General features: G+C 35.1%; 1 protein-coding gene across 1 annotated transcript in view; it reads left to right on the top strand.

Annotated features, from left to right (window-relative positions):
* The window catches only part of LOC105624084, a 90674-nt gene extending 87433 nt beyond the window's left edge, over positions 1-3241 (top strand). The window contains exons 5-6 of the mRNA XM_012205444.1: positions 947-1303; positions 2601-3241. Coding sequence (XP_012060834.1) covers positions 947-1303; positions 2601-3241 — 998 coding nt within the window. The remainder of the gene's footprint in view (positions 1-946; positions 1304-2600) is intronic.
* The last annotated feature ends 9024 nt before the right edge of the window (positions 3242-12265 follow it).

The raw sequence follows: 12265 nt of genomic DNA, 5'->3' as shown, positions 1-12265 counted from the left end.
ATATATATATATATATATATATATATATATATATATTATAATTGGATTATATATTCTATATAATTTCAAGATTGATAGTATGCTTATATTCTTTCTTTCTTTTTAAGTTAATAATTAAGTTGTTTGTGTTTATCAAAGTGTAGATTATAAATATTTTGTCGTTAAAAGTATGAAAAACTTGTGTACTTATTTTCTTGTAAATTTACGTATCGATAGCACTATTATATCACTAATCAATATTGACAATGTTTTGAAGTTAATCAACTATTAATTTTTTATTTTAAAAAAAGATTAAATATAAAATTGTGTATAACAATTAAAATTTATACTGAGACCTAATAACATCAAAATAATTAATGTAGCTTACGTACAATATTTATAGGCACAAGAAAGTTGAGTATAAATTATTTGAGCTGCAAAAATCAATAACATATAGGATCGATGAACGTAATTACTCGGAGTTATGACGATATTATTAATCAAATGACATATGATTTAAAAACTATTAAGATCACAATAATATAATTTTTACAAGAAACAATTATTAAATCCCAAGAAACAAAATTTACACGAAGACAGAGTTCCACAACTACAGAGTTCCTCAAATTAATCCTATTAATTCATATCATGTTTCGAACTCATTTCACCTGAGTTTCTCAACAGAAGTGTGACTATAAATACAAATCTATATTTCGCAACCTTCTCTTAAACATATCTTTCTAAATAATTTACCTTCCCAGAAGCTAATTATCCATCTGATTAATTTCTACCGCGCGTTTACCAAGGAATACTCTCGTTTTCTTGCGTCCAATTAACCTTCTCTGAATATCTCAGACAGACTTTATACGCGATTAATCAACATCCCATCTCGCTAAGAGTGAAATCCTGCTCTTATCCTTATAATCATCATACCGTTATGTTAAGCCCTTTAATTTCAATTCTGCAGGGGACCATCCGGAGACGGACGAGGAGAGTGAGTTGAATGCTCGCAATCGTCTACATCATCATCATCATCATCATCGTCACCATCACCGTACGTCCAGCGCGTCCAAACCAGCGAGCGAGGATGAATTTGCCGAGGACGAGCTGTCGGTGGGTGAGCCATCGGAAGCGAGGATGCTCACTTCGAGTAACGGCCCTACCTGGGGTACATGCCCGGCTGGTGGTAGGCTACCGCGCGAACGACGCGGCCGCAGCCCCAGGAGCCTCGATCGACGCAGACGAGACAAGAACCACGACATGGGCGAATTCCACGAGGGTATGCTGCTGGACGCGTTGCTTCAACTCTATCCTAGCGTCGCAGGTAAGTCTATTGAATTGTAAGAGACTCTATATAGGATGCGTTCGGGGAGACGTTATTAGCGCTATTCATGCGCTTTATTCTATCTTCATCGTTTATTAAAAGGATAGAAAGACAATAAGTAACGCTAATAGCGTCTCTCCGAATGCATCCATAATATAATAGATATGAAGATGAACCATAATCCTATGATCATGATATTTGCTGATTAGTTTGGAAAATTTTATTTTACTTATTTTATATCTAATGATAAGTTTTATATCTAACGATAAAGATAATATAATATAATATACCAATTCCAATGTGTAAAAAATCAATATATATATATGTGTGTAATTTACTTTTCCGTGTAAAAATAATAGATACTATAGACGTTTAAATGTATAAATCCATATTTATATATAGTATGTTATTTTTATACGGGAAACTATTTACACACATATATTGAAGTTATTTTTACACTCTTGGATTTGTAGTGTAGTCAATGCTACTGCGTCATTCTATCTCTGTCATTTATTACACGTAACAAGGATAGAATACGATTTTTCATCCCAGCCAATCAGCCAAATATCACGATCATGTAACTTTTGGCGCATTTCCGTTAACTATTATAAGATCTCTAACAACGATATTTTGATAGAAAAATGAAAAGATAGTTGTGTAAACATATATAAAAAGGATGATAGAGAAAGATAGACTATGAAGATATTTTTCGAAAAAATTAATTCTGCTCAAAAGGTTTTTCATAGTTGTAGTGCGCGTTAAACCAATATCTCTAAACTAACAATGATGTTTGCTTATCCGCTACGTATTTGTTTACTATTCTTACGTTATTGACCAGCGACACATCGGCCTCTTGACTCGTTGGTGCTGCTCTTTTTCCTTATTTCTTGGACTCTCCGGCAACGTTTTTTCTACCTGCTTTTCGAAGAACTGTTTGCTATTTTAATGTTTACCTAGAGTGCATAGCTTCTTTACGGAATCGAGCAATATAACGTTTTTAGGTTCTGAATTCCTTGAAACCTGTCTCAATATACGTATAGATTCTTCTTCTCTTTACTTACTTAATGAAATTGAGTCAAATTTGATAAACTTGAATCAAAACTTTTCAAATGTAATGCACTCTTTTATATCAAAATAATCTCTCGTCTTTATTCTCATTTTTCTATCTTCAATTCTTATCTCAATTTCCTATTTTGATTTCCTATCTCGATTTCCCAACTCTGCGTTAACTTTGTTATAGTATTCTAGATATGTAAATGCTCTCCGAATTCCTACTGATTCAAGTCTCCGGTTTCAGGCGTGGCCGGTACGCGAACAGGCAACGGCAGCACTCAGCGCCAGCAGTCCGTCCCGTCAGTGGCGCACAGGTTACCGTATTTCGTGCCACCCTTGCCGGCTGCACAGGCTCCGCGACTCGAGGAGAATCCTTACGAGAGCGTGCCGGTGCTGGGTCCCCTGCATCGTTACTCCAGTCAGAACAGGAGCAACAAGGAGCGTTCGCGCAACGGCAAATCCGGCAACGACAAGTACAAGTACCTGTCGTCGCAGCAACAATATAGCGGCGATTATTATGGTTTGCAAGGCCAGTCCGATGTCACGACACCGCTCTACACTCAAGTTGGCGGCGAGTACTCAGACACGTACTCGCAGCCAACCGATCGGCTGTTTGGCGACGATAAGTACAGTCAGCCAGTGTATTACACGAACTCAACCCGGGATTCGGCGTGCGATCAAGTAACCAATGCCGGTCGATTGTATCAGGGCCAACCTGACAGCAGTTTCGGTAGTGACAGCGGTTACAGTCATCACACGTCTGGTACCACTGGTACCACTGGCACTAGCGGCACTCGCGGCAGCAATTCCCGGACGAATCATCGCAGGGATAAGCAACGAAATTCCCATCACTCGCATCATTCTGCGGACTACATCGTGTCCTAATGGAGGACCGATCGCGACGTGGCTGAGGGCTCTCTTAAAAATGTGCTCTCGCTGAGAGAAAAGAAAGAGAGACAGAAAGACAGGATGAGACCTCGTTTCTGTCATATTATTGTCGCGATAGAATGACATCTATATGCACATTCGTTAACGGAGGAAACGGCTGACGCCGATTCGGCTGCTGAACTGCTGTATTTTGATACTTCGACGTCCACAGTTAAGAGTCAATAAAGGTATTCTTATCGCTTCGGCGTATCAAGTTGCGACGATAATGTTGAACGGTTTGATCGTCGAAGCGACGAGGAGACACGCGAGCAAGTGACAATTCGGACTTGACCAGAGAAACATAGTGATCTCTTAGTGATTTATACATGTAGCTGACACGCAAGACTATCTAACAAATTTATTTGTAATCCAATGAGACTCAGGCTGGTACCAAAGGACGCTAATGATTACTTTTACCTTTTTAGTCCAATCCTTTGTAATTTATATACATAGAAAAAGAGCGTTAACCGCGGAACGAGCGGACTTTGTTCTTATAGTGATATCGTCGCCTGCAAATCGTGCGACTACCAATCGCGAGAAGTTACGAAGAAACAGTGTTAAAATTATCTAGGCGATCAGTCCCATTGTTCTTTCAAGCAATTCACATTTTGTAGAGTGATGTGTGAAATGTTCAAAGTCGAAACCCGCAAAGTCGTAATAAAAATTTGCAAATCTGTCTATTACAAGATGAAATTTGATTTAAAACTGACATCGCTAAATCCGAAATCTAAAACATCAAGAATGCGATATTTTTAAATCAAATAACGAGGTTATTTAAAATGAATGGCGCAAATTACGAAATAAGCGGGTATCGATTACGGAATTACGACGTTTTTTTTCCTTCAGATTAACCGATCCACTGCCAATCCTATCCTAAACGGTCGGACATGTGCAGCCGACCAGCAAGTTTCGTACAAACTTTGATACGACGTGTAATTTTTGTCTCGCCCTCGGAGAAACGGATCCGATCGCACATATATGGTAAGGAACATTAGATAGTATCACGCGGTTATCTAGTCCGATAATAATCACTTTTCGTACCAACGAAAGAGTCTCGTCAATACGGTACTCGTGCATGCTGATAATAGTCTTCTAATAATAAATGCACAATAAACGCTGAATTCTCAAATCATTTGTAAAAACAAAAACAAAACGATATATGTTGAAATTTAATCGCCAGTTAAATTATGACAAAAACATTATGCTGTTCTTTATTATTCTCAAAAAAATTATGAAATTATTTAAAAAAGAAACAACTTATTTAGACAATGTACCATATTGTTTATATGCTGAACTATTATATAATATAAACTAATGTAAACAAGATTTTAGATTATAATAAATACATTCCTAAGCATTTTAAATTTGCAAAAAGTGTTGCATGATTTCGATATAATAAAACATTTCGCAACTATCGAAGCAGAGTATTATTAGTTCAGCCAAGTAAAATAAAATAAAAAAATTCAATTTTATTTTCAAATATAAATTCTCTTTCTACTATTGTTTACTTCTGCACAGATAATAAAATGACGCGAGATATACACGAAATAAAGCAGATTATTTTAATTAGGTTCCAACAATACGATTTCGGAGATCGTAGATGCCAAACGTATCACTAATATCATCGCTACACTGCCGCTAAATGCATATACACATACATTCGCGCTTCCACGACTGGAAATTTTTGGGTGCGCGCGCGAGCCTTTTTATTTTTGTAATCCCACTGCGGAAATGTAGAACTATAAAAGTCGCTCGATAAGAAGGGAGTAAATTTTATTTCCGAGGAGAGAATCTTTTCTATCTTTTCTTGCTCTGAAAAAGCTTTCCAATGAAGCCGCGAATTTTCGTTCGTGATACTTCTCATATCGTTCCTTCTGAAATCAAAGATTCCTGATGATTGCAAAAATCTTCTTTCCCAATCCGGCAATAACGCTTTCTAGATCGCGAATGTCGTACTTCGAAAATAGAAGTCGAAGACGAGGCACCATAATCACACTAATGAAGTCTCACTGTTATCAATAATGTAACAGTGACCGCGTGTTAGAAAATTCATGAGTCGCAATTGCGGCTGCTCCATTCCAAATCGCCATTTTGGCGTATGCTAGCTTTATTGTGAACAAAGATTCAACGACTCCGCGAATGGCCCAAATTACCCATGTGCATTATTAAGTACATTATTATCGCGAGCGGATCCGTTATATCGAGCGCCTTTACAAACAATTTTTGATCGGTAGTCGTACGACTCGCGAGTTCGCAGATTGTAACAAACCAATGTTGATTTATTCCTCAGGATGTTACTTCGTCCCGTTAAATTATTGACGAATACAAAATTATTTTGTCGTTCCAATTTTACTCAAAAAACGAAACGCCTTTCAAGAATTGTAGTGAATCTAGTCACAAAACATACATGTTAGATAAATTGAAAAATATTGTGATGTAGAAATATTGATGCGTTTCTTTTTTTTACGTCGGAACGAAGTGACACCACCGGAGGTGCAGGACAGTTCACGCTTTTAGTACACTGCGAAATAGACCAAAGCGAGAGCGGAACGCGAAAGAGTGAGAGGAAAAGTGTTCGTGCTAGGATGTTCAGGCGCACGTTAGTACACCGTAAAAATACCGCTATCCCTTATATACATACCGCATGTAAGAAAGTAAACGGTAATCGACGAGCAGTGTACATAGAGAACCGGGAGGAGGTAATCCACCCGTGTGTAGTATAGCTGTATCATAACGTTACCGAAATCTTTTCCCGTGCGCGTACAAGAACGAGAAAAAAAGATTGAAATTTAATATATATATAAAAAAAAGCTATGTATAGAGGGAGAGAGGTGCGAGAGAAGAGATTATAAATACGAATATAATTTTTAAATTATTTGTAACGGCAGACGCACGTCGTAACCATAGCGACGAAGATAGGAAAAGGAGAAGAATTCATTGTATCTTTCCTTTTCGGAGCGAGAGGGATGAATCACAAGAAATAGGTGTTTAAAGGAGGCCCTTAGAATTTTCTGAAACCTCCCTCTCGCTTCTCGAAATAGTGCACGCTCTCTTTTTAGACGCGCCTAGACGCGAATACCTCAACACACAAAGAAATAATCGCTCTGTTGTAAATATAATTTTATATGTACGAGCCGGCGAGATTACGGTAGTTTGCACGATCGACAGCAATGTGGGCCGATTCAAGATTGCCGCAAACATTAAGACTTCTGAAATGACGATTGAAAATATAAACTCAGCTCTCATTCATCGAACGTATTTCTACTTTATGACTATTTGTAGTTTGTTTGTATTTTAAGACTGTCTTAAGTAATATCTTAAGGTGTATTAATATGATTTTGTGATTAGCTTATAACATCTTAAGACTGTACTTAATACGATCTTAAGGACCGATAAAAATCGATATGATCCAGCTTATCTTCTTATCATTAAATTGTTAAATAAATTATTTTGAAACACGAGCCAACGAGAATGTTGCGACTGGAGCAATTATTGTTGCACCAGGTCACTCGATTTGTTAAAACACATTTACGATAGCTTGAACTCTCCAATACTTTCATTGCTATTAATTTAGGAGAATGAATATTTAAAGCCTGGCTGTTAAAAAATTTTGTATAAAGTAAAGGTATTATTGGAAAGTTTAGATTTTCTATATTAAAATGTTTCCACATTAAAAATCGGCCCTACGAGTATCAAAATATTAACTATATATATTAATGATAACTCGCGCAAATCGAAAATCACGCGGCGCAACAACAATTTGTGTTTTTATACGGAACAAATCGGTATGCGCGATATTGCGCGAGTTTGCATTATATTCGGGAAATTGGTTGATCGCGCAACGCTGCTGTTAATGTTATGCCAATCTAACGCTCCCAAAAGTCGTGCTCTCGATCTTAAATTATTCTAGATTCTAGATGATACAGTATAGCACCAGCAATAATAGTTCGAATAATCGAAATATCCTTTTCAGTCCTTTATTTTTATCGTTTATTTCTTGAGTAAGTTGAATGTGCACCGCGTTTCCTCACTTTCATCAGCACAATTAAAGTGATTCATCAATTTATCGTTGATTATTTTCTTGCGTCCTTCGGACTTCACAAATTACAAAAGATTTCAGCAAACAAGCTAAATTAGTTGGGAAAGTGCGAAATAATCGAATAATTCTATACTGATTTAATTTGAAACAAGAGAAAGTTATTTCTTTCTCCGACACGATCTTTGGCTTTCCTGCGATAAACTACGAGCAGCTCACCAGTATTATTTAATTATTTCGTTTATTAATGAATTAACGAATCGTAACGAAGCGACTTCGCAAATTACGTTGTAGCGCTCTTCGGAGCACCTTCGAAGAAAAGCTCGCATCCGAGTCAGGAGCGAAATTCTTTCTGATTAACTAATTAGCTCGATTTCTTAAATTAGACTAAGGCAGCTCTCATCGTTCCTCAGGAAGTGTATATTCGAGCCGAATAAAATAATATTAAATTGCGAGAGCATGACTGACTAGAGCGCAAGAGCGAAAACAGGAGAATGAAGGTGTACAGTGTGTACTTATCAGGACGAGAGTCACGCACGATCAAAAGAAAACACTGCATACAATCAAAGTGCGCACGATGCGAAAATGTTAGGCGATTCGAAGATCGAGAAAGATCGATAGAAATATAGGAAAAAGAAAATGAAAGGCGGATCGAGCTTTTGTTTCTTTTTGCGTTCATGTTATAATTGAATGTTTTGCGTTATTGTTTTATCTTCTTTTATGCATAGCTTATAATATGTAACAACGGAAATCTAAGTTATTCTTGTTCTTATTTTTAATGGGGAAATTTGGAAACCCCGGTCAAGCGCGAGATCTCCATTACGAGGATCACGATTAATCGTTGCATATCGAATGTAGTGGGCGAATGAGCGAAGTGCAAAACGAACCATGCGTGATCCGAATGTACGCAAAGTATATGTCGATAATAACAAGGATGTGAAAGAATACGTTCATAAACTGTTTTTAATCTAATATTTGATTCGCTTATAAAATGTTTGACATTGAATATCTCGAATTAAATTCTCCGAGAAATTCTCTAAAGTATAAAATTCATTTAACATCAATTAAAAATTAATTTTCTTAATTATCCATACAAAATTAGATTCAACAAATATATAAATTGATAACGTACGCTTTATATTGAATTATAAATATCAGAATCTTGTATAAAAATTTGCATCTAATTGCAGAAAGAAAGAAGGTATCAAGCATGAGTCGTTTAGCGTCGAAATATTTGGTTTGTAAAATTCGTCGTCTTTTGTTCGCCGTCACGATGTTATTGTTATTGCGTACTATGCGCGAGGATAGCGAGCTTTAGCTCCAAACGTGAATGAGAGAGAGAGAGAGAGAGAGAGAGAGAGAGAGAGAGAAGAGAAGAGAGAAGAAAGGATGACGAGAAAGAAGAAAAGTCGGGAGAAAAGAGAGAAATAAAGAAGAGAATGCACGAACGAAAGTTAGAAATAGAGAACGTTTCCTTACCTTTCGAAACGCGTATACGATTCGCGAGATTATTATTATTTATTGTTGCGTTTTGTATGAGGAGACAGAGGGATCACTTTCCCTTGTCGCTTTTCCTCAGCAGTCCCCCTCCCCCTGTCCCGTTTTGATACCGTCGTTTCTTAGCGGCGGTTTTAGCGCTATAGGCAGAACAGAGGACACAATAACATAGGCACTAGAGTACCTCAACAGGAGGTAACAAGTAGCATCTCTTTGAAAGTTAGCTCGCACGGGCGTTCCGCCCTTTCGTCGCGCGGGGGATGCTCAAAAGTGACGACACGTGTTCTAGAAACGCACATTTAGTGGTAACAAAATGGCCTTTTGGATCCCATCTCAGATTTATTTCGTGTCGAGACAATTTTAATTTTAGAAGATAAAATACACAAAATCGTACTTTGCGCTAAATATATCTAAAGTAGATTGTCCAAAATCTTTGCTCGCGAAGAGAAGCTATACGCTTTTCTTTCTTCATCATCTCGTTGCGAGATAAAGAGAATATATAAAGAATAGATGTTAGAGCTCTATCTAATGACTATCTGTTTAGTGCCTATCCTTTTTGTTTACTATGTGGCTCAAGAGATGATGGAGAAGTAGAAGCGTTCAACTCGCGAGTTAAGTTTTGGACAGACTTGAGATCCTATAGTATAGATGTGCTAAGAGTCATGATCTTATGTCTAATAGGCTTTCTATCATAAGCTATTATCTAAATTTGAAGTCTTAAGTCGTATGAAATTAACTAATTATAGTCTACTATTCTTCTCACATTTGACTGATTGATCGATTTCTTACGGCTTATGACTTAAGCTTAGATAATGACTTATTATTCGTAGAAAACTTTTAAGGCAGGAGCATAGATTCTTGCATAATGCATAACACTTAAAGCATAAGAAAATCAACTAATCACAGTCTTTCTATTCTATGAAAAGAAATGAAAGACTCTCCCGTCCTAATGAATAATAAAGATAGAAAGAGACACACTATAATCAATATACGGCCCCTAGATTTGATCTGAGTCTTTCGTGACTGTTCCTTCTGCTTCTATTAGATTTCCTTAATTACTTAAATAGTGCATACTAACATACAAATGCGATTATTTAATTCTTTTCCAAATAATACACCAAATGTGGCATTTATGTTAAAGAAATTAAAAAATTCAAATTATTTAATACTTATCCACAGAACACAAGTTAATAATAATATTAAATTAATAATACAATAATATTATAATTAATTAATATTATAATCACACATTATATTATTTCTCATTCAACAATATAAATATAACATGTTGTACACACAGTTACATTGTTGAGTAGGAAATTATAATATTGATGTAATGTTGCTATAAATTTTTCTTCTGTGGATTCAGCAATATTACGTGGATGTAATATAATTTGATCTCAAATTTATTTACTCAACACGGAAATAGCGGCTAGAAATCACCGTATTAAAAACATTAAAAGTGCTATTTGAACACGCTCGTTTTATTTCATTTCGACACGGATTAAATCTCCGTTTGGTCTGATTTAACTTCTCCAACAATTCAGTTCGAATTACTAGTCGAGGGTTAGCGCGAACGACCTGGTCAACGCGAAACCCTATTCGGTGAAGTTCGGTCGAACTACTGTAATCCAATCGATGTGCGGGTATTCGGTATCAATAGCTCTGAGCGTCCCATAAGTTCCACCGTCCATAGTAGATCTGTTCTTTTCAGCTGAACTTCTTGCACGGTTCATCTTTGCTCTTTCTCTCTTCATGTTAGAGAGAAGAAAAAGAGAAAAGATAAACGGTGCAAAAAGTTCAGCTAAAAATTACAGATCTAGTAAATCGAGGTGTCGATCTTTGATAAGGAAGATCCTTAAGAAAAATTCTTGAGGAAGATCCTAGCAAAAGATCGGCTCTCAAGCTCGGCGGCGGCGATGAAAAGGCGGAGCACCAGCTCGCAGAACAGGGTAACTAGCTCTAACACCTATCTCTTATGTCAGCTAAGGAACAAGAAAGCTCTGTCACACTCGTTCACGTCACGGTATCATACCACCGCGATCTGGCATTTTTAATCAGGAAATGTCTAGGTGGCAATCTCGAGACACTATCACACACCTTCGTACTAATAAACGATTTACTATTCGATTTCATTGCGACGTCTATCATTATTTTCACCTGATCATAACTGCACCCTTGTAGCAAGCTGATATCCTAACGAATTTTTAATTTATCGCTTTCTAATTTATTTGCCAAAAAAAATATCCATTTTATTTATTGGGTTGTCCGGAAAGTTCGTGCCGATTTTGAAGGAAAATTGAAATACAGAAGATTTAAATTTTAATATACATTTATTATAAATTATATAGGTTAGTCGGCACGAACTTTCCGGACAACCCAATAGATAAATACTTGGATAAATATGTTCTTTACAACTTTTATTGCTTTTTAGAAATACCATTCGATTTATTATTAATCACTGAAATGTTTTGAAAAAATAGATCAGTGATATAAATATTTTATAATCACTTAATAAATATTTTATAATCACTAAATATTTTATTATCACTTAATATATGCTATTAGAATTAATATTTAGATCTAATATTTGGTAGTATTTCATGTTTAGCGACAATCTTTTGAGAAACATATAATTTAAAAATTATAATTATAATGATAATTTAACTTATACAAATTACTGCATATTAGGAATTTATATATTACATGTTATTACATGTTATAGATATTTTACAGATCTTTTTCTTTCCATATTTTACATGCAAGCATAATATAATGATTTATATTTCATTATCATGACGAGAAAAGCGAATTGACAGATTATTGAACAGAATAAGATAGGTAAGTTAACAAAAAATAATATTTGACTCGCCGATACCGCAGATGCAAGAACGTTGATCTATAAAATAAAAAGTGTCTCAAATTGCAGTAGCGTTCAAAATAATTAATATTTTAAGAAATAATCGCGAAATTTTATACTTTAAATAAATTAATGTTTTAAAAAGTTTCATAATTATTTGAAACTATATATTTTTCTCTAAATTTGTATAAAATCTGCTAAATAAAGATTCTTTTATTCCAAATAATTAAAATAATTAAAATTCTTCAGACTGGTAATTAATAATATTCAAATTATAATTACAAACAAATTCCAAATTTATTAATTATAAATTTAGAATCACATTTGTATAGATTTTTAATTATTTTATTTATTAATTAGTAAATAATTATTGTAATTATTTTAAAGTTTACTTAAAGTATATACAAAATTAAATCTTTATTTATTAGATTTTATAAAAATTTAGAAGAAAATATATAGTTTCAAACAATTAAAAAATATTTTAAATCTATAAATATAAAACTCCAATTATGATAAATTTAGGCTGCAAAATAATAAAACTGCATTATAATAATGATACAAAATTGCACATTGTTGAAATAAATGAGCA

This window comes from Atta cephalotes (genome assembly GCF_000143395.1).
Source record: "Atta cephalotes unplaced genomic scaffold scaffold00072, whole genome shotgun sequence".
NCBI lineage: Eukaryota > Metazoa > Arthropoda > Insecta > Hymenoptera > Formicidae > Atta > Atta cephalotes.
The sequence above is the reverse complement of the archived record's forward strand: the minus strand, read 5'-3'. Positions and strand labels throughout refer to the sequence as shown.